We start from the raw sequence: 24,607 nt of genomic DNA, 5'->3' as shown, positions 1-24,607 counted from the left end.
TATCCCGACATCGTAAGTATTTGGTCTTACTTTTAGTTTACTCTCAAAACTAATACCAAATTCTGACTTTAATATATGTATGTTATTTAAATTATAATATTAATAATACATAGATATATAAGTAAAATTAAAATATAAAATAAGTACTAACTTGATATGTTATTGACTTACTAATCGTGATATTTTCTTTTTATTGACTTCCTTTTTCAGTATGGGTAACTACATCCTACTGCATTCTACCGAGGAATTTGCAACACAATTGGTTTCGTTTAGCATAATTAGAGCCGCTTTTTTGATTTTTCTCTTTTTACTCTCTGTTTCTTTCAGGACTATACTTGAATCTCTCCACTGAACCCTATGTTCGTTATCCCATGTGTGTTGACATATTTGAGATCTATCAAATTCTCTATTTTTAATATAAGATTGATGTTCACTTATTCTAACGTTTAATGGTCTTGACGTTTCACCTAAATAAAATTATTCGCATTCAAAAAGTATTCTATAAATGCAATTATTTGTTCTGTCTTGTTCATTGTTAGGTTTAGTTTTAGATAGAATAGATCTCAATGTGTGTGTTATTTTGAATGTTGTTGAAATGTTGAATTTATTTCCTATTGTTTTAAGTTTCTCGGATAGTCCTTTTATATGGTATTGATATTTTCCTCGTATTATTTCTTGTGAAAGTTGTAGGATCCCGTTTTAAGTTGTTCTGTTCCATTCGATCCAATATTGACAATTCCTTATTTATGGTAGGGGAGCCCAAGCGGGGATTTTTGCAGTTACTCGAGCGCGTCAGATTATCATATGGGGAGAAACGTGGTACCCTGCAGATGTACCTCCGCCATATATTGGCTCTTAACACAGGGGAGTTCGTTTAGGGGGGCCCGAAAAAAAAAATCTATCCTTAAAAATACTCGAAATTGTCAGATTAAGATAAGGTAAGTTAAGTACATGCAAAACAGTGTATATTTAAAAAATCTGACGATATGAGCGGGGCGTAAGGGAATTGGTGAGTCACAAATTTTCACAAGAAAAAGGCGAATATTTCGCGAAACGAAAGTCAGATCGAAAAACTAAAAACTACACGTTCAATATTTTTCAAAAATCTATCGATAGATATCAAACACGACCCCTCACAGAGAGGGGTGGGGGGTAAATTTTAAATTTTAAATACAAATCCCGCGTTATTTAGTAAAATAAACATCAGATCGAAAAACTGCAAAATACACTTATTTAATATTTTTGAAAAATATATCGAATGGTACCAAACGCGACCCCCCACGGAGGAGGGGTGGGGGGTTACTTTAAAATCTTAAATGGGAGCCCCCATTTTTTATTGCAAATTTAAATTCTCTGCATAAAAATAAGCAACTTTTATTCGAAACATTTTTTCGAATTATGGATAGATGCCGCTATATTCGGAAAAAACGATTAATGGAAATGGAAAATTAAATTAAAAAATGGCAAGCGCCCGCTAAAATGGAAAATTTTACTTAACTTTTTTTGGTTTTAGGACCTAATAATCACAACCCAGTAGGTCCCCAAAGCGCTCGAGTGACTGCACATTTAGCATACTTTGCTCCCCTACCATTATAAACGATAAAGGATAATAATTTTTTAATAAAACAGGTGTTAACAATTGTTTTTCTTTAAAAAATAAATTTTCGTTAGAACAAGTAATTTTGGCTCTATCACATAATGATTTAATGATTCCCTTTTTAACGTTGATGTTGTGATTTGATTTGTAATTGAGATATCTGTTGGTATGTTTTGGTTTTCTATACACTTGAGTCTCATATCCAGTATCCTTCTTTGAGACTAAAACATCGAGGAACGGCAGGGTGTTATTATTTTCCTTTTCAGGGTTGGCATAGAATTTCCCCATCTTATAAAACCCAGTGGGTTTTCTCGGGTTTTTTCAATTGATAAAACCCACTATTATTGGGTTTTTTGGGGTTTTTTCAAAAATAGCAAATTTTCAGTTGAATGAACGTCATTGATAACATCATATACATATATTTATTTCTGAATAAAAACAAAAACTAGCATAAATACCATGAAGTAAGTAGTAGGTGAATACAAAACGAGAGAAACTGAAACTAAACTAATAAAACACTTATTTTAAACATGGTATATAGACAAATAAAAAAATAAACAAGTTTCTTGTTAAACAAAGCATCAGCAAAGCATATTAGTTATCAGGAAAATCAGAATCTGTATTTTTGTCACATTCCCAATTCCCATTCGTTATTCGTTAGACTCGGTCGAGGACGAGGACTCGGTTCTTAAATGATTATATATTTTTACCAAGTTTGCAGCTCTATCGGCACCTAATCTGTTGCGAAGCTTAGTCCGTATTAATCCATATGAAGAAAAAATCCGCTCAATAGATGCAGATGAAGCTAGACATGAGAACAAAGATAACATATTACAAAATTCATCTGGTATTCTATTTGTTTTTTTATTTTTTATTGATATCAGCTTCCACCATTTCTTTGTTGAGAATTTTTTGACAAGTTCTTCTTTGAAAAGTGTTGCGGGGAACATATCTGTATCCTTAATCTTGAATGATAACATCACTGCCAAAAACTCATCAGAAAGATTCGATGCAACCCATTGTTCAACTGCTTCCTCTTCTTCCCCTGTAAGTCGTCTTCCTATGTATTTGGGATCCATAGTATTTGCAAAAAGGTGAAATGGTTGAATAAATAATATAAATAAATCCCCGAAGAAATATCGGTGATTCCCCATTATCCGGCTGTTGGCGTGGAGGCAAATGACGTAGTGCAGGTGCTGATGCACTGATGGCCAGTGATGCCAAATGTATTTATTTATGTCAAGTTGCTTTATTTTGTAAGCATATTTTGTTATTTTATTATTTTTGCAATAAAATTCATAATTTTTGTAAAACTTTTGATAGAGCAGAAACTATATATCAAATCTAAATAAAAAACTGAAAATCCCCAAAAAAAACCCGAAAAAACCCGAAAAAAACCCTAAAAAGCCCAAAAAAACCCGTCGGGTTGGGCTAAAAAAAAACCCTTGTTTTTTCCAACCCTGCTGCCTTTTTACTTTTTTCGCAGTAATTAATCATAATTAAACATTCCCAACATTCCAGAGTTGCAACTACCCAGAGCATCTCACACAGCGACTGCAGTAAGTAGAGACAAACCGCATCCCACTGCCTTTTTACTTTTTTCGCAGTAATTAATCATAATTAAACATTCCCAACATTCTAGAGTTGCAACTACCCAGAGCATCTCACACAGCGACTGCAGTAAGTAGAGATAAACCGCATTCCACTGCCTTTTTACTCTTTTCGCAGTAATTAATCATAATTAAACATTCCCAACATTCCAGAGTTGCAACTACCCAGAGCATCTCACACAGCGACTGCAGTAAGTAGAGACAAACCGCATCCCACTGCCTTTTTACTTTTTTCGCAGTAATTAATCATAATTAAACATTCCCAACATTCCAGAGTTGCAACTACCCAGAGCATCTCACACAGCGACTGCAGTAAGTAGAGACAAACCGCATCCCACTGCCTTTTTACTTTTTTCGCAGTAATTAATCATAATTAAACATTCCCAACATTCCAGAGTTGCAACTACCCAGAGCATCTCACACAGCGACTGCAGTAAGTAGAGACAAACCGCATCCCACTGCCTTATTACTTTTTTCGCAGTAATTAATCATAATTAAACATTTCCAACATTTCAGAGTTGCAACTACCCAGAGCATCTCACACAGCGACTGCAGTAAGTAGAGACAAACCGCATCCCACTGCCTTTTTACTTTTTTCGCAGTAATTAATCATAATTAAACATTCCCAACATTCCAGAGTTGCAACCTACCCAGAGCATCTCACACAGCGACTGCAGTAAGTAGAGACAAACCGCATCCCACTGCCTTTTTACTTTTTTCGCAGTAATTAATCATAATTAAACATTCCCAACATTCCAGAGTTGCAACTACCCAGAGCATCTCACACAGCGACTGCAGTAAGTAGAGACAAACCGCATCCCACTGCCTTTTTACTTTTTTCGCAGTAATTAATTCTAATTAAACATTCCCAACATTCCAGAGTTGCAACTACCCAGAGCATCTCACACAGCGACTGCAGTAAGTAGAGACAAACCGCATCCCACTGCCTTTCCTTTTCCATTGTAAATTTTATTTATTGTCTCTTCTATATCGTTTATAATATTTAGGAATGTATCCAACAATTCTGATCTATGAGGCCATATTGCAGACACATCATCTACATATATCCACCATACTGTGTGTTTTAAATTTTGTTTAGAAATGATATCAATTTAGAAATCCTCCATAAATGTATTAGCCAATAATGGAGATAAAGAAGAGCCCATTGCTAGACCAAAATTTTGTTTATAGAATTCATTATTTAGTTAAAAAGGTATTATTAGTACATAATGTCAATAACTCCATTATAGCTGATACATAGTCTTGTCCTAGTTGTCAATGTATTATCAGTCTCTAATTTCGTTTTGATTATGTTTAAAGTTTTATCTAATGGCACATTTGTAAATAAACTGTTTAGGTCAAAACTTTCTAAAATATTATTTGGATTAAATTCAATAGTTGATAATTTGTTTAAAAAATGTTGAGAATTTTTTATAAATGTGTTATTATTATTAGCAAATGGTTTTATAATGTTTAATAAAAATTTTGATAGTTCACTACAAGGTGAATTGATGGTACTACAAATGGGTCTAAGTGGTATGTTCGCTTTATGAATTTTCGGCACTTCATAAAAATTTGGTGTCTTACTGTAATTTTGTTAATGTTAGTTTTTACTGGGCTATCCAAAATTTGCCTCCCTCCTACCGCCATTTTTTACTTTTTTACCAAAATATTTGCCGTCCCCTGAATTGTGCCGCCCCAGCCCATTTAACCCATATATAAATCCTGCCCTGGCATTACCTCTCATTGTAGTTTTATTTCTTCTGATAGTTCGTTACCAACCTTTACAAATACAACTTAATTGAAGTAAATGTTTGATATTACTGTTTGATATCTTTCATATCAAAATTTTTATCTTGAAACAGCTGTAAGAGGCGATTAGGTATATAGGGCTTTGTCAAATGCCTTTTTGTAATCAAGGAAACAGCTGTAAAGAGGTTGGTTAACATCCATACAACTTTGCGCAAATACATTAAGGGCAAACAAGGTTTCTGTTGCACCATTTGAGTTTTTGAAGCCTAACTAAGTGTTAATCTTGCTCCTGTTTTCTGAAAATACTTACATCTATAAATTTTAAGAATATTTTTAGAGTGTGGCTCATTAAGCTGATGCGTCGGTGGTTGCAACATTCTCTAGCCTAAGGCTACGGTTCCACGGGCTGGAAATTGACGCTAGCAGTAGCCGCAAAATGAACTTAAGGTTCCGCGGAACGGAATGGGAATAGCCGAACTGAACCGACTACGCACAAGTCCTGTAGTCGGTACAGTTCGGCTATTCCTATTCCGTTCTGCGGAACCTTAAGTTCGTTTTGCGGCTACTGCTAGCGTCAATTTCCAGCCCGTGGAGCCGTAGCCTTAGCTTTTTTCGGTAAAGTTACGAAAGTCGACTTAACCCTCACCCTAAGGCAGGCCGCACATCAAAGAAACATGAAACGTAAATTACGTTTCATGGAAATAAACCACTGCTAAACAAATATATGTCCGGCCATTTATGAAACTCTCCGAAAATAAAAATGTGTCATGAGCATGAATCACACTCGTTTCATTGGTAGGCGGACTTTGAGGTTTGTTTAGCAGTGTTTTCTTTTCATGAAACATGTTTTTCGTTTCATGTTTCATGTTTTACGTTTCATGTTTCTTTGGTGTGCGGCTTGGCTTAGTCTCCCACCACGTTTAGATTTTTTTGACAGTTACTTCTCAACGGTATTTTTAAGTGCGCCTTATATTATTTTTCGGTCATAACTTTTTACCATAAGCTGAGATAAGTGTTGTTTTCCCCAACGATCATTTAGAGTACTTAACAATTAGTTCAGAGAAATAAGGAAAAAAAAATAGCCTGTTGTTGACACAACCCCCTCCAGGCCGAAACCAAATTTTTTGAGTAGTGTGGACATCTATAATAATTACCTGTATGTTTCCTGCAGCCGATTTTGATGATATACATAGTTATAAACAATTGAAGATCAAAAAACGCTAAATTTTCGCTTTTTTCGTTTATTGCCAAATGGCTAAGCATTTTCAACAAATTTGGAAGTAATAAACTCATAAACCATATAAAAGACTTCAATATGGCTCCCGCTGAATATGTCTATCCTTATTGGTTGCTTAGAAAATTGCAAAATAATTCATAAATTTTGAGTTTTTATAAATATTCATAACTTATGTAAAAATGAACTTATAATCCTCTTATTACACGGATTGCTGGGACTTCTGGTGCTTAAATTATACACTAAATTTCATAACAATTGGTCAACTAGTTTAAAAGTTATTTAATTTGTTTATCCCAAATTATTTTTTTTTGTAACACTATAAGTCAGAAAATGATGAAGTTACAGTAGTACTTTGGATAGTTTATGAAAGAAGAAGATTTTTACTAATCACTTAATTAAAAAAGAATGACAAAAAATAATTCTAAGTATCGCAAAATTATTTTGCAAGAACATGTCGATCTTTTGCTTATAAACAATTAGAATATCTTTTTAACCATTACCCGTAGAAAAATTATTTTTTCACATTTAGAAATACTGAATTTTTATACAAATTTAAAAAAAGAAAAAATTGTCCTAGGACAATTAGGGACGAAGTTGTCGCCCCCCATTTTTTAATTCACAGGAGCTTTCTTTATAACAATTACGAAATGAAATCAGTCACATTGGAAAGAACATACTTCAGAGTTTTAATGTACCAAATATAAAAAATATATACTTTTAAACAAATCGTCCACAAAGCTTCAAAATGTGACCCTTAAAATCGGCCGGCCTCGAAACTTGGGAGATCGATGAGAAGGGGGAAGGAAATGTTAGCTGTATCTCTTGTTCTCGCCTATGAATTTCTACGTTTCTTTTTTTTAATTTGTATGTACTTTTTGCGTACAGTACGAGTATGCATTATTTAAATACATTAATTGTTACATACACCATCAAATTTGTTTAAACAATTTTTTTTTCAATTTTTTTTAATAAAATTTGAAGTAATTTTAATCACAAAACATACATATTCATGAGTAATATAATAATACATAGTTTTTTATTAAACTTAGTAATAATTTAAAGTATGAAAAAACAAATTATCCCATTCGATGGTTTCTAAAAATAGTATTGGTCTATGGAAACCAGAAAATCTCAAATAAACTAGGTTTTATTTTTTTAGTAAACATGCTATTAGATAAATGAAAAACTTAAGTTACAGAACCACCAAAAAAGAGATAAACGTAATTGATTGGGGTTGGAAATTAAGCTAAGAACCGTTAGTGCCGATCCGATCAACAGATCTTCTTTATATCAGATATTTTATTAAAATAAACTATCTGCTCTTGCAAAACTGGTTGCACAGAGTACATGTTAGTACAGAGATATAAATAGTTTATGGACTTCGATTATGAAAACCTCAATCTTTCTCTATTATCTATTTTGGAGTTTCTTTTTTTAATCTGTCTGTACTCTTTGCGTACGTTACGGATATGTTTTTTGTTAATAAATTGGTTATTTAATTACCTATGTAAATTGTGTAAACAATTTTTGGAAATTCTTTTACGATATTTTTAGAATGACTTTGTTGGCAATCATAGGAGTGGATCATATGCACTTGACTTTACAAAAACTTATAATAAATGAGTAACTGATAATTGTTACGTTTTTCATAAAAATACAAGTATTCCTAGATAAACCTCCTTTAATTTTATTGTAATAGTCTTGCTATCATACCAAAATGTATGAAATATCTTAATTTTTGTTTGTTTGCAATCTTAAAATTATAACTTTCAATGTTGTAAGATACAATTATTACAATATTGTAGAAAATTTCTGAAAATAATTTTGTTATTTTTATCCTCTCTCTAATTTTGTTACATTTCATTTTTCGTTGATCAAGTAGCATGTTTATCAAGAAATAAATCCTAGTTTATTTGAGATTTTTTATTTTCAATTTAATATTATAGGCCAATTTTAGATTTAGGAATAATTGAATAGGATTAGTAATATAATAATTACAGGGTGTAACAAAAATACAGGTCATAAATATAATCGCATATTCTGGGACCAAAAATAGTTCAATTGAACCTAACTTACCTTAGTATAAATATGCACATAAAAAAAGTTACAGCCCTGTGAATTTACAAAATGAAAATCGATTTTGTCCAATATATAGAAGAGATTTTTTATTGAAAATAGACATGTGGTATTTTTATGGCAGGAGCATCTTACAAAAAAATTATAGTAAAATTTTTACACCCCATAAAAATTTTATGGGGGTTTTGTTCCTTTAAACCCCCTCAAACTTTTGTGTTCGTTCCAATTAAATTATTAATGCGGTACTATTAGTTAAACACAATGTTTTTAAAACTTTTTTGCCTCTTAGTACTTTTTCGAAAAGTCAGTTTTTATTGAGATATTTTAAATATTCTTCAAATCCATCATATATTTGTATAATATGGTTAAGTACGATTATGAAGACTTGGTTTGGTAATCGCATGAAAATTTATTATTTATAATTTACATTTTTAGGCATATTTTGAACCATATTAAAAAAGAAGCCACATCTTGATAAAAGGTGCCTTATCGAAAAAATACTAAGAAACAAAAAAGTTTTAGAAACATTGTGTTTAACTAAAATGGTACCGCAGTAATAGTTCAATTGGAACGTACACAAACATTTGGGGGGTGTAAAGGAAAAAACCCCCACAACATTTTTATGTAAACATATTAAAAAGAAGCCGCAACTCGATAAAAACTGCCTTATCGAAAAAATACTAAGAGGCAAAATAGTTTTAAAAACAGTGAGTTTAACTAATGGTACCACAATAATAATTTAATTGGGTTGTACACAAAAGTTTGGGGGGTTTAAGGGAACAAAACCCCCATAAAATTTTTATGGGATGCAAAAATTTCACTATAATTTTTCTTTAAGATGTTCCTGTCATAAGAATGATACATGTCCATTTTCAATAAAAAATCTCTAATAGTTCTCGATATATTGGAAAAAATCGATTTTCACTTTGTAACTTCAAAGGGCTATAACTTTTTTTATGTGCACATTTGTATTAAGGTAAGTTAGGACCAATCGATCTATTTTTGGTCCCAGAATATGTGATTTAATTTATGACCTGTATTTTTGTTACGCCCTGTTTAACTAATATGTACGTTTTACAATAAAAGTTACATCAAATAATATTAAAAAAATTTAAAAAATATTGTTTAAACAAATTTGATGGTGTATATAACAATTAGTTTATTTAAATAACGCATATTCGTAATGTACGTAAAAAGTACATACAAATTAAAAAAAGAAACAACGAAATAAATAATCGAGAAGCAGAGATACAGTTAACAGCTCCTTCCCCCCTCTCATCGCTATCCCAAGTTTCAACGCCGGTCGATTTTAAGGGCCACATTTTTAAGCTTTGTAGTCCTGTCGCCAGGGGGGGTACAACGGCCTCGTTAATTCAGATGGACTTACTCAAGTTTTTTTTATGTATTTTGACCCGTAGAACACGAATTTTTTGGGTAACAGTTGATCCGAATGTCGATAAGATTGTTATAGACCAAGAACTTGAGGAATCAAATAACAGCGATTTTTGGCAAAACAAAACAATATTTTGTATTTTTTGGGCCATTTTAAGTAAAAAATATTTCTACAAGTTTTTTCGTAGGATGCACAGTTTTCGAGATAAACGCGGTTGAACTTTAAAAAAATCGAAAAATTGCAATTTTTGAACCCGAATAACTTTTGATTAAAAAATAAAATAGCAAGTCTGCTTACCGCATTTGAAAGTTTAAGTCAAATTATATCGGTTTTGATTATTTGCATTGGTAAAAATTTATTTTTTTATTGTTTAACAAAGCTATAAACACGTAGGGTTTCCCGTGCTTTTACATGCGTTTTAACGCATGTAACGTAGAAATAGTCTTGATTGCACTAGTACCTATTCTACCTACTCGTTCGATTTTAAATGAGAAATCATAGAAACATCACTCACGCACTAGTTGTTTGTAGCTTTGTTTAACAATAACACAATAAATTTTTAGCAATGCAAATAATCAAAACCGACATAATTTGACTTGAACTTTCAAAGGCGCTTAGCAGAATTGCTATTTTATTTTTTAATCAAAAGTTATTCGGGTTTAAAAATTGCAGTTTTTCGATTTTTTCAAAGTTCAACCGCGTTTATCTCGAAAACTGTGCATCCTACTAAAAAACTTGTAGAAATATTTTTTGCTTAAAATGACCCAAAAAATACAAAATATTGTTTTGTTTTGCCAAAAATCGCTGTTATTTGATTCCTCAAGTTCTTGGTCTATAACAATCTTATCGACATCCGGATCAACTGTTACCCAAAAAATTCGTGTTCTACGGGTCAAAATACATAAAAAAAACTTGGGTAAGTCCATCTGAATTAACGAGGCCGTTGTACCCCCCCTGGCGACAGGACTATTGTGGACGATTTCCTTAAAAGGAAATCTTTTGTATACTTGGTACGTTAAAACTTTGAAGTATGTTTTTTCAAATGCGGCTAATTTTATTTCTTAATTGTTATAAACAAAGCTGCCGTGAATTAAAAAAAGAAGGGGGCTAACTTTGTCCCTAATTATCGTAGGACAATTGCTTTTCTTTGTAAATGTGTATAAAAATGTAGTCTTTTCTAAATATGGAAAAAAAATTTTTCTACGGGTAACGGTTAAAAAGTTATTCTAATTGTTTATAAGCCAAAAATCGACATGTTTTTGGAAAATAATTTTATACTATTTATAATTATTTTTTGTCACTTTTTTTAAATTAAGTTAATAGCATAAATCTTCTTCTTTCATAAACTGTCCGAAGTATTATTGTAACCTCATCGTTTTCTGACTTATAGTGTTGCAAAAAAAATTAATTTGGGATAAACAAATTAAATAACTTTTAAACTATTTGACCAATTGCTTTGAAATTTAGAATATGATTTAAGCACCAGAAGTCTCAGCATTTTTTGTAATAAGAAAGTTCTAACTTAATTTTTACATAAGTTATGAACATTTATAAAATCTCAAAATTTATGAATTATTTTGCAATTTTCTAAGCAACAAGTAAGGATAGACATATGCAGTGAACGCCATATTGAAGTTTTTTTTATGATTTATCAGCCTCTTACTCTCAAATTTGTTTAAAATGCGTCACTTTTTAGTAATAGACGAAAAAAGCGAAAAAGTGTTTTTTTATCTTCATTGGTTTATAGCTATGTATATCATAAAAATCGGCTGCAGGAAACATATAGGTTATTAATATATATGTCTATACTACTCAAAAAATTTGGTTTCGGCCTGGAGGGGGTTGTGTCACGAGAAAATCTTATTTCTCTGGACTAAATCTTATTGTGTATTTAATACCAAATGCTTTAAATGCCATTTGAAGTATTAAATAATATCAGCTGATAACTAATAAATATATTTCATAGAACATTCTCAAGTGTACACTTTCGTTTAGTTTAGTTAACACTTTATACTAATTCAAATGCTTTTCTTCGTTTGAGTCTTCTTTCTAGCCCAGTATTATCGACAAGAGCGGATCCAGGGAGGGGGCCATGGGGGCCATGGCCCCCTACGAGAATTTAGAATAATATAAATTTAAATATTTGCAGTTTAAATGTTTTTAATTTCAAACACATATACAGGGTGTCCCGAAAAGAATGGTCATAAATTATACCACACATTCTGGGTTGAAAAATAGTTCGATTGAACCTAACTTACCTTAGTACAAATGTGCTCATAAAAATAGTTACAGCCCTTTGAAGTTACAAAATGAAAATCGATTTTTTTCAATATATCGAAAACTCTCAAAGATTTTTTATTGAGAACGGGCATGTATAATTCTTATAATAGGCCCACCTTAAAACCAAATTATAGTGAAATTTGTCCACCCCATAAAAAATTTATGGGGATTTTGTTCCCTTGAACCCCCCCAAACTTTTGTGTACGTTTCAATTAATTCATTATTGTGGTACCGTTAGTTGAACACAACGTTTTTAAAACTTTTTTGCCTCTTAGTATTTTTTCGATAAGCCAGTTTTTATCGAGATGCGGCTACTTTTTTACTATATTTACATAAAAAATTTATGGGGGTTTTGTTCCTTTAAACCCGGCAAATGTTTGTGTACGTTCCAATTAAACTATTATTGTGGTACCATTAGTTAAACACAGTGTTTTTAAAACTTTTTTGTCTCTTAGTCTTTTTTTGATAAGTCAACTGTTATCGAGATGTGGCTTCTTTTTCAAAATATACCAAAAAATTTAAGTTATAAATAAATTTTCAGATTATTAACAGGTGTCTATAATCATACTTAACCATATACAAATAGGTGGTGGATTCGAAACATATTCAAAATATCTCGATAAACACTGGCTTATCAAAAAAGTACTAAGAGGCAAAAAAGTTTTAAAAATATTGTGTTTAACTAATGGTGCCACAATAATAATTTAATTGGAACGTACATAAAAGTTTGGGCGGGTTTAAGGGAACAAAACCCCCATAAAATTTTTATGGGGTATACAAATTTCACTATAATTTTTTTTTAAGATGTTGCTACGATAAAGATTTCTCATGTCTATTTTCAATAAAAAACCTCTAGGAGTTTTCGATTTATTAAAAAAAATCGATTTTCATTTTGTAAATTCAAAGGGCTGTAACTTTTTTTGTGAGCACTATTGTATATAGGTAAGTGAGGTTTAATCAACCTATTTTTGACCCCAGAATCTGTGGTATAATTTATGACCAATCTTTTCGGGACACCCTGTATAATGTACAAAACAGGGGATAAATACGTTTTCTGGACTAGAATTGAAAAATAGAAGTAACGGAGAAGCTTCAAAAATGACTTTTGGGTTTTTTATAAATCAAAATGTTGATAATTTTACAGAGTGCCAATTGTTACAACGACAGCCATCAAAATATAAATTTCCATATTTTATACACACTAAGAATAAAAAAAAGAAGTGAAGCGTTACTTGGGTCACTAGCACTTAGAACAAAGGAGTTGGTTGGTATTTTCGCACAGTCAAAAGGAATTGTTTTACAAATATTGCGTTTCATTTTTCTAATGAAAAATATGGTCACAATAACGGGATGACAGCCCAAAGCCTTGTCACGCAACCTTTAACATCTTTCGCCAAATTCATGAGCAAAGACGGAGTCATATAAACCCATGAAAAAACATTATAAAACAAGGAGTGCGTTCAGGTTGAGCTGGATTTTCTAAAAAGTTATCGCAACCCTCAAAAGTCAGTCATTAATCAGATAGACTCTCAGAGGTCTAAACAGAAACAAAAAATAAAGAAAGACTACGACTAATAGTAGAGTCTATAGTGTTCTTAGGTCGACAAAATATTCCTCTAAGGCAAGCCGCACACCAACGAAACATGAAACGAAAAACATGAAACGTAAAACACGTTTCATGAAAATTAAACACGGCTAAACAAATCTTGAAGTCCGCCTACCAATGAAACGAGTGTGATTCATGCTCATAACACATTTTTATTTTCGGAAAGTTTCATAAATGGCCGGACGTATATTTGTTTAGCAGTGTTTTATTTCCATGAAACGTGATTTACGTTTCATGTTTCTTTGATGTGCAGCCTGGCTAAGAGACCATCGTGATGATGGCCTTATGCTTCTGGACGAAGATGCTGGACCTAGGAATGAGGGGAATTGCTATGGTACTAAGGAAAAACCCGATATGTCAAAAATTATCGATTTTTCGTTTTTAATGCCAATATGTACATTGAGCGATGAAGAATGTGATGACAAAACCCTACATGGCTAAACGCATCCATTTAACCAGTAGATAATAAAATTGTTTCCTATATGTCCACTATTACAACAACACTGCGAACTTTTAAACTCATCTGCTGCAAAATCACGTTTTTTGACATATCGGGTTTTTCCTTAGCACCACAGTGTTAAGGTTTAAACTCGCATCAGGAGATAAGAGATAAAAGAACACCTATCTACAGCATCTTCCTGAGCAACATGCATTAGTAGCAGCACTCAAAATCAATTAATAACATGTTGTGTGAAGAAATAATTGAACAAATAATATTTGACGAAACGACTGACGTATCCCACGTGGAACAGCTTTCTCTAAATTTGGGATACATACACAATAACAACATTCGTGAAGACTTGTCAAATTCATTGACGCTAAGAATAAGTGAACCTAAAATTAATTAGTGAAAATCAAGAAAGAGGGACAGAACAAGTCCTGGCAGGAGAAGCATTGGAAAAAATAGTATTAAACTTGTTGAAAGAACTGCACTTGGATCCGAAGAAATGTGTAGGAATCGGTACTATGGCAGGCATGGTGAGTTTTAAGGCACTTCTCAAAGTGTGTGAAAAGTGAGTTAAAACTCACCATTGTAACCCTAATTTTTAAAAATTACCCCCGTACTTCTGGTACTCCGTCCAAAAAAAAGTTTATGGCCCCTCCCGAAAATCGGTCCTGGATCCGCCCTTGATTATCGAGGGGCTGGAGTGCCTCGATGTTTACATGAATATGGAGTCGTTCGTAACTACCTGCCATCTTCTTGATAACTTTATCTACATCCTCCATCTCAAGGTCTTTGTGGATGTCGACATTTCTGATATACTAAAGAGCATCAACGATGTTCCTTAACACTTTATTCTGGAATCTCTGGATGATCTGGATATTACTTGAATTGGTACAACCCCAGGCTTGGTAACCAAACGTCTATACTGGTCTCAGTATGTATGGACAATGCTGAGATTTTTCCCATCAGCCAATACATTTTCTTGTAAGGGATACCTAGTTCTCTTCTCTTCTTTTTAATATGGATTTTCCACTTCCAGTAAAGTCTTGCATAAAGTGTAATACCTAAGTATTTTGCGAAAGATGCTTACTGTGGTATTTGGGCATCATTTTGTTGACCATCATATTGTTGGGCATGTGAATTTTATTTATTGACAACCGTAATTTTTCTGCTGCTTCTTCGGTGGTACTACCTACTGTTAGGATAGCAGTATCATCGGCAAATATGGCTATAGTATCATTTTCTAGTTCACATATGTCGTATGTGTATAACAGGTAGAGGACCGGATCTAATACCTTCCTTGAGGGCTCTTGCTTTGATTTCCTTTAGCTTTTCTCCAACTTGATTGACTTTCTTTAACGCTTATTTTTGTTGGTTCATTTCAGGATCCAGTTAAGCAAAAATGGACAACACATACGATCAAAGCGGAGAAAGCGAACAACCCTATGTACAAATATGGCTCTCGTCTTAAATTATACAATATGTCGTACCCATTTGTAGGGTTCTATAGCTGCCACTTTCAGGATGGTCAAGATATAGCGGACGAAGATTCAGACAGTAATAAAGTATATCTATTTGTAAATGGTAAGTAGTAACATATTTCATATTATATTGCAAAATCACCAAATGATTGTCTATTGGGGTATAACTATGAAGATATAAACTAGATTTATACTCCGGTCAACTTACACATCCGAGGTTAGAAAAATTACCATCAAGCTGAAAATTGGCAGGATTGTTCAAAATACCATCATAAATGAAATCTAAAAAGTCCTTATAAATCCGACCCGAGCAAAAAATTTACGCGGGGTCAAAGGTCACCAAATATAGTTTTTAGCGATTTTCAGCGAAATGGTAAGTTTTATCATAAAATTAGTTCTGACAAAAAATGTAGAATGGGTAATTATCTATAAAAAATATCTTATTACTTTTTTTTCTAAGAACCACCGTTTTTGAGATACAACGATTCAAAAAGTCGTAATCGTCGTAATGGTCCATTCTTTCACGGTTTTTGCTCTAAATTTTAAAAAACCGCTTGGATTGACATGAAATTTGGCATACGTATAGCTTACATGTCAAAGAAAAAAAGTGATATTGTGCCGATGTGTGCTTTTGCCGTGGGGGTGACTTTCACCCCCTATTGGGGGTGAAAAAATATATGTCCAAAATAAGTCGGGAAATGGGTAAACTGACTAATTTTAAGTAACTTTTGTTCTATAGAGCTTTTTCGCCAAGTCAACACTTTTCGAGTTATTTGCGAGTGAATATGTTCATTTTTCAACAAAATAACCACATTTTTACACGGTTTTTCGCAAATAACTCAAAAAGTAAGTATTTTGTCGAAAAATACGTTCTTAGCGAAAATATAGCCTATAAAAAAGTAAAAAAAATTGTGTACGCGTCAGGTCTCTGGATCTCGCAAAACTAGAGTTATAGCCAATGAAAAATAGATTAATATTCACCAAATTTCAAATAGAATATTTCGACGTGAAATATCCAAAAAATTAAGCACTTTTTGGGAAAAACCCATTATAACTTTTTTAAAGTGTTTAAAAAAGCTTTATTTCTGTTTTTACAAAAAGTTTCACCAAGGTACACCAAGAACAGATAGAATACAGCAGAATAGCAATAAAAAAGCTAAAAGATGAACAAAAGAAAAGGATATATCAAGAAGAAACTGATAAGGAGTTCAAAATGGAGGAGAGAAAGAAAATAGAAATGGATATGGAGGAAAAATGGAAAAAATTTAAAGAAGTAATAATGAAGAAGGCACAAGAGATATGCGGAAATCTAACAGTCAGAAAATTAAACAAAAAAATGGAATGGTGGAATGCAGATATACAGGAAGAAGTGGGGAAAAAGAAAAAGGCATGGAAAAAATACAATAGTACAAGAGAGGAACAAGATAAAAAGTATACCAAAAACACAGAAACATAGTGAAAGAACTAGTAAGAAAAGGAAAAAAAGAGAGTTGGAAGAAGTTCGGTGAATCACTAAACCAAAATTACAGAGATAACAACAGATGCTTATGGAATAAAGTAAGGAGTCTAAGAGGAAAGAAAAGAAAAGAACTCAGAGGAGTAAAAGACAAACACAACAAATTAAAGACAAATACAACAGAGATACTAGAGGTGTGGAGAGAGTATTATGAAGAGAAATATATGGGCGAGGATAGTGAAGAAATAAAGACAGAGGGAACCATAGAACAGACAGCAGAAGACGAAATCCAAATGGAAGAAATAAGTACAGAAGAAATGGAAGAAGCGATAAGTAGAATAAAAATAGGAAAAGCGAGCGGAGCAGATAAAATTGATCCCGGAATGATAAAATGGATAGGGAAAGAAGGAAAGAACTGGTTGCTGGAAATAATGAGAGAAGCATGGAGAACAAACAAAATGCCGAGAGAGTGGGAAGAAAACTTACTGATCCCAATTCACAAGAAAGGAGAAGAATCCACCTGTGGAAACTATAGAGATATATGCCTCTCATCAGTAGTATTCAACCTCTATACAAGAATAATAGAAAGAAAATTAAGAACAGAGGTAGAAGAAAAACTGGAAGACGAACAAACAGCATTCAGAGCCAAAAGGCAAACAGTTGACAACATAAGCATATTACGAAATATAATAGAAAAAAATAATGATCGGGGAACAAACATATATATGACCTTCATAGACCTTAAAGCTTAAAGCAGTGTTCGATTCAGTAGACCGGAAAGTATTGTGGAATACTGTAGAGGAGCTGGGAATACCGAGGAAACTATTAGAGATAATTAAAAGTACGTACAGCAGAGTGGTGGGAAAAGTGCAAATGGGAGGTAGCAGATCACTAGAATTTATAATGAACAAGGGGATAAAACAGGGAGATAGCCTAAGCCCACTCCTATTCGTCATAATTATGGACAAATTATTTAAAAATGTAAAAAGAAGAACAAACCACTTAAAAACAATAATAGGCTACACGCACCTAACACCAGTTATGATAGAAGGATTACTGTATGCTGACGACGTCGTTCTCCTAGCAGACAACCTGAGAAAGATGCAGCGATTAATTGATGTATGGACTGAGGAAATAGAGAAAATGAAATTAGAAATAAACATCAGCAAATGCAAGACGATGAAAATAGGTCAGCAGGAGCATGGGATTGGAGGCGAAACACGAGTGTTTTGTAAAGGACCAGAATCGGAGATGGTGACGGCCTATGAGTACCTGGGCACGATAATATCGAATGACGGAAAGCTAGACCTAGAAATTGCAAATAGAACAAAGAAAGCTACGAAAATATACTATGCCATTAATAATACGATACTGGGAAAAAGGGAAATCAGCCAGGAAACAAAAATGCATGTATATAATACAATCACAGTACGAACTCTTCTATATGCAAGCGAGACATGGGTCACAAATAAAAGACATGAAAGTGCCATAAATGCAGCAGAAATGAAGCAGCTGAGAAAAATAGCTGGAAAGACGAAGATGGACAGAGAAAGGAACGAAAACATCAGAAACGTGCTAAGTCAGGAACCAATAGAGAAAAAAATTGAAAAAAGAAAACTGAATTGGTTTGGACATATAACTAGGATGAACGAGAACAGACTAGTAAGGAAGGTGACAGATGCCAAAAGACAGGGGAAAAGAAGAAGGGGCAGACCTAGAAAGGGGTGGATGGAACAAATCGAGGAAATCGGGACAAATAGAGGGAAAACAGTGCAACAGATGAAGGAAATGGCAGGAGACCGGAAGGCGTGGAAGAAATGGGTAAAAGATGGATAGGTGATACCAAAGTCCGACGCTCTTATAGGGCATAAGGACAAAGAGAAGAAGAAGACAAAAAGTTTCTAGCATTAAATTTAAGCAAGTTACGCTTCAAATAAAGTTGGTCCCTTTTGTTATTGCAAAAAAAATCGGGAAGACCACCCCCTAATTAGCAACTTAAATGAAATTAATCGTTATCGCTCCACAAATTAGTTTACTTATGTTGTGTTTATATGATCTGTAAGTTTCATCGATTCAAAGTGCTTATTTTTGAAAAAAATTGGTTTCAAAGTAAAATTTTTAAAAATTAAAATTTTGAAAAATATGCCTTTTTTCAAAATAACTTAAAAATTGTTAGAGATACCAAAAATCTCGAAAAACAAAAAAAGTCTGAGTTGCGGTTTTTACAAAAACCGCTTTTTTAATCCAATAGATTACAATGTTACATTTACAATGCACATTAGTTTGCGATACTCCACTAGACTCGATATCAATGTGATCAAAATTTGTACAATCGAAAGAACATCAATATCAACATAAATAAAACACAATTTTTAATAAAATAATACCTAACCTAATCCTAATCACCGTAAAAACCTATTAACCGGTTTTTACTTTAAAAAGAAAAATCGGTTATAACCGGGACAAAAAAACAACCGATAGAACCGGTTATTGCGAAGTAAAAAACCGGTTTTAGGTTAAAACCGGTAGATTTTTCCCATCCCTGGTTGGAGCAGTGAGTAATACGAGCTAGTCATACATCTTTACCTACAACAATAATTGTATTTGTTAAATTGAATTGCTCTATGGTTGTTTCAATTATGGCTGTTTCCTAGAAAGTTGGCTTTTATCATTATGTTCAAACCCTTCTGAGAAAAAAATAGGTAGGGTGATTAGATTAGCCGACTTACCGATAGAACGTGTTATTCCGACAAAACCCATCTTTACAAATTGAATAAGACGCATAAGTAAGAAGAATTATTATAAATTAATACTTTGTCATATCAAATTACTATTTTTGTTGGGAATAAGCAGTAAAATTGAAATAATTCTTATTATTTTCGCGTTAAATTTACTTTGTAAAGATTTTTTTGTTGGCACTGTGATATATACTCCGGTCAACTTTATTCAACGGAAATTTATCAAACTGGTTTATAATTTTCTAATACTTCTGCTTAATTTGTTCTTCTTCTTATTGTTCTTCTTCCTCTTCTTCATCTTCTTCTTCTTCTTCTTCTTCTTCTTCTTCTTCTTCTTATTCTTGTTCATCCTGGGTGCAAGTAAATTGTCCCAATAATGACACATCGCATGGCTCCTCGATAGAATCAAATGAATCGTAAATTGTTGGAGATTCAACATTGGAGCACGACCGATTTTGACAATTAGTGCATGCTACCGAACAAAACAGTCCAACTTTTTTGCAACCACATTTAGCGCTACATCCTTTTTTACAGTTGCAAAAAATTGTGTTCAGGAGTTTTTCCGGAGCAGGGGGGGAGTAAAGTTTGAATTGGTTCTAATGAACTGTCGACTAATTTCCATCCCCAGTCTTTTGGATCTAGCTGATAACCAAGCCACACTTGAACTTGGTAATATACCCGAAAAAAGTGTTGATGAGCAGCCGCTGAGGTTGGAGGAAGACAAGATAACTGCACTTGTTTTTTGTTTCGAGTACTTTTAAAAAAACATGCATATCGAAACTTATCTAAGCACGTAGTTTTCTTAGGCGCTCCGTACATAGAGAGAAGAAAGCTAATTCCGTTGGAAATAACTTCTTGTGGAGTTGAATTAGTTTTTTTTAAAACTTCAGCACATTCAAGTAAATCTTGTTTTTCAAACATTTTAAAAACAGTCGTTTTACCCCTCCTGAAAAATGCAGATGTCGTATCACAGCCAGTTATTGCGTGTAAAAATAGTATATGATTTTGACATTTTGCAAAAGTAGACAAACTTTTCGATGAATATATATTTCCGATTGGTGTTGAGCTTTTCCAGGTTTTAAAAAAAAGATCGTTTTTTCGATTGGAGTTCTACCAGTGAGTAATACGAGCAAGTCTACATCTTCACCTACAACAATAGTTGTATTTGTTAAATTGAATTGCTCTATGACTGTTTCAATTATCATTACGTCAAATAATACGCGCAAATACGCGCAAATAAGACAATATTCTGCCATTTTTGTTATAACAATGAAAATAACACGAAATACACGATAAAAAAAATATAGGTTTAACACGTATTTTCACTCCGGAGTAGTACTCAAGACTAATTAATACCTCGAGGGTGTCATCTACCTGAAGGATTTCGCCACCCAGGAAAATTACGGTGTAATTTGCATAAGTATTTATTAGTACTTAGCAATAAACATTTTGCCTAGAAAGTTGTCTTTCATTATTATGTTCAAACCCTTCGGAGAGGAGAATAGGTAGAGTGATTAGATTAGCTGACGAACGTGTTTATTCCGACAAAACCCATCTTTGCAAATTGAACTAAGGCGCATAAATAAAAAGAATTATTATAAGTTAATACATTGTCATTTGTCGTATTTTGTTGTGTATTTTTGTTGGGATTAAGCCGTAAAATTCAAATAATTCTTATTATTTTCGCGTTACATTCACTTTGTAAAGATTTTTTTGTTGGTACTGTAATATAATACAGCTTATGGATTGCATCCCTCGGTAGACCGCAAGCTGTATAGTAGAAACATTATCATATTTATAATCTTATATTATTATGTGTAATATAACTTAAGTTGACCGTAGAATATTATGTTTACTTGTATTACAGCTTCAGTGATGTATATACCTGGTGTACTAATACATATTATATTATGACGATTAGAAGTCTTTCAACTCTTTGAATCGTTGTATCTCAAAAACGGTGCCTCTTAGGAAAAAAACTAGTAAAATATTTTTTATAGATAATTATCTAATCTACATTTTTTGTTAGAGCTAATTTTACGATAAAACTTACCGTTTTGCTGAAAATCGCTAAAAAACATATTTGGTGACCTTTGACCCCGCGTAAATTTTTTAGCAGGGGTCGGATTTATGAGGACTTTTTAGATTTCATTTATGATGGTATTTTGAAGAATCCTGCCAATTTTCAGCTTGATGGTAATTATTGTAGCCTCACTCCTATTTTTTGGTCTAACTAGACCGGTCTAATAATACAGCTTATACATTGCATTCCTCGGTAGACCGCAAGCTGTATAGTAGAAACATTATCATATTTATATTTACAATATCTTATATTATTATGTGTAATTCAAGTTAAGCTGACCGATAGAATATTATGTTTACTTGTATTATATCTTCAGTGATGTATATACGTGGTGTACTAATACATATTATGATGATTAAAACTCTTTCAATTCTTTGAATCGTTGTATCTTTGTCAAATAAAAAAAATTTAGGCCCATCCAAAAAATTATTGAAAACTTATTTACCCATCCTAGGGGTGGTAAGACTAAGTGACCTTGCATCAGAGAAAAGTAATTAAATCACCCTCAAGATCCATAACCCCCCCCCCCAATTTATGGATCCGCCACTGCTGTCTGTTTACATTTATACTCCACGCTGTATATGAAAAGTATAACCCGTTCTAATACTCTGCAATAACACTCTGAAACAAGACAAAACCAATCAATATTATGATATGTATTTCAGTGGCGTAGCTAGCCCCACACGGGCCCCCTATCAAAGTTTGTCGCGGGGCCCTTTTCCACGGCTGATATGGGATAGTGCTAAAAAAAATGTTCAACAAAAGCAGCAAAAACGCGTGTATAGAATAGAATAGAAACTGAAAATTTTACAATTTTATAGACAAAGCGTAGGTACAAAGAGTAGGAAAAAAACAACAACAAATACAGTTTACTGAAATTACACAAATCGTCATTATTATTACAAAATAAAAGATAATGAAATAAAACAAAACAATACAGGGTGTTTCATTAATAATTGGAAATATTATAACTGTAGATTCCTGGACTCAAAATATTACGGTTTAACACAAATCACCTCCGAAAAGGCTTCCTAAGGGAGCTGGAGCTCTTTGAAGATGGTGCCTTTTAATTAGTTTTTTTGAAATACCTCCAGAACACATCTATTTAGAAAAACTAAAACTGGTACGGCTATTTATCTTCCAGAGAAAATCGATTTGAAATTTTTTCGTTTTTTGAATTTGATCAAAATTTAAAAAATTTAAAAAAAAACGGTGTATTTTACCGACCCAAAGAAGAGTAACTTTTAGTACTAGAATACCTCATAATTTAATAATCTAGTGTCAAAAATGTTTTAAAATTAAAGACACAAAAAATAATGCGATAAAATAACCGTTGACCTACTCAAAACGGACGCATGTGACCGGTACTAGAAATTCACAATTGATGAAATCGATTCATCTCTAAAATAAACATACCAGTTTTCGTTTTTTGTTTTCATAGTTTCTTTGACAATTTTTCTCGTATTAAAAAACACAAAATTTTAAAATCGACATTTCTAGAAAACGGTGTATCCTACCGACTTAAAGCAAGAGTAGTTACTAGAATGCCTCACAATTTAATAATCCAGTGTCAAAAAGGCTTAAAAGTTTAAGATAAAAAAGGAAGATAAATAGGTGTACCGCGTACCAGTTTTGATTTCTCTAAAAAGAAGCGTTCTGGAGGTATTTGAAAAAAAAAACTAATTACAAGACGCCTTTTTCAAAAAACTCTAGCTTCTGTAAGAAGCATTTTCAGACTAGGTGATTTTGGTTAAATCTTTAAATACATATTTTGAGCCCAGGAATCTACAGTTAAATGTTTTCCAATTATTAATGAAACACCCTGTATATTGCAAAATTTAAATAAATTGCAAATTGCATAATACAACCTTAGGAACTAATAAGTTCAGCGTATAACACTCAAATATAGATAATAATAATAAATCTAATAAACTCTAATAATCCAAAGTTGAAAAACAGATTTTAATTGAGACTCATTGTTTTAAAACAGATTCAGTTTTTTCAAGTCAAGGGTGAATAGATATTGAAAAGGAACGAAAACAAAGAAGCTCTGTTCTCCAACGGCGAGCGACCGGCAAATAGATATACCTAAATACAATTAGATAAAGAACAGATTACAGAAAAATATACGCAAACAATACACAGTGTTTCAATGTTTCAACTTATCAAAGGTTAAGCGATTACAAATATTGCAATTTCGCATTATACATTATACAATGTCTCACACAACCAACGGTGAATAGACAATAAGAAGTAGCTTGGAAACAAAAAACCTCTGTTGTTATAGAACGGCAAGAGGCAGAAAATAGATAGGTACCTGTACAGTACATAAATATAGTTTATAATAAAGAATCCATTACACGAAAATGTCGATATCTCAACAATATAATATGTACACTGTTTCAAAGCGTTTTCTAGTGAAATAATTGCAGAATATTTTGTTTCATTGTTTGAATAGAATTTTGTTTAGACATGCCGCGTTGTTGATACGGCTGATACGGCGGTAGCTACGCCTCTGATGTATTTAGAATCTCTTAATGTGTTGTCAAATACAACATTTATGTTCATTTTTATCGACGTGTTAGTCAAAATAAAAGGAAGTCTATTTGTATTGAGTGGGATGGATATCCGAAATCTCTTGCTGATAGTTTAAAACTATTATCACTTGCTTCATTAAAGAGTTAAGTTCCTGGTCTGAACAAAGTGACCGGATATGGATTACTTTTACTAAATTGCTAAGGCCGCTTACAGACGAACCACTTTTTGAAGTCGAACTACCTTTAACAAAAATACTTGCCAATAAAATAAATGAACAATACACAATTAGTGACAGACAACACGGTTTACGGAAAA

At 32.7% G+C, this 24,607-nt stretch overlaps 1 protein-coding gene across 3 annotated transcripts in view; it reads left to right on the top strand.

Annotated features, from left to right (window-relative positions):
* Positions 1 to 24,607, top strand: part of LOC114340514 (vascular endothelial growth factor receptor 1) — a 194,871-nt gene that overhangs the window by 74,933 nt on the left and 95,331 nt on the right. For all 3 annotated transcript variants that reach the window (XM_050653312.1, XM_050653313.1, XM_050653304.1), the window contains exon 3: positions 15,382 to 15,580. In XM_050653312.1, coding sequence (XP_050509269.1) covers positions 15,382 to 15,580 — 199 coding nt within the window. The remainder of the gene's footprint in view (positions 1 to 15,381; positions 15,581 to 24,607) is intronic.

Source organism: Diabrotica virgifera, chromosome 1 (assembly GCF_917563875.1).
Source record: "Diabrotica virgifera virgifera chromosome 1, PGI_DIABVI_V3a".
NCBI classification, from domain to species: Eukaryota; Metazoa; Arthropoda; class Insecta; order Coleoptera; family Chrysomelidae; genus Diabrotica; species Diabrotica virgifera.
The sequence above is the reverse complement of the archived record's forward strand: the minus strand, read 5'-3'. Positions and strand labels throughout refer to the sequence as shown.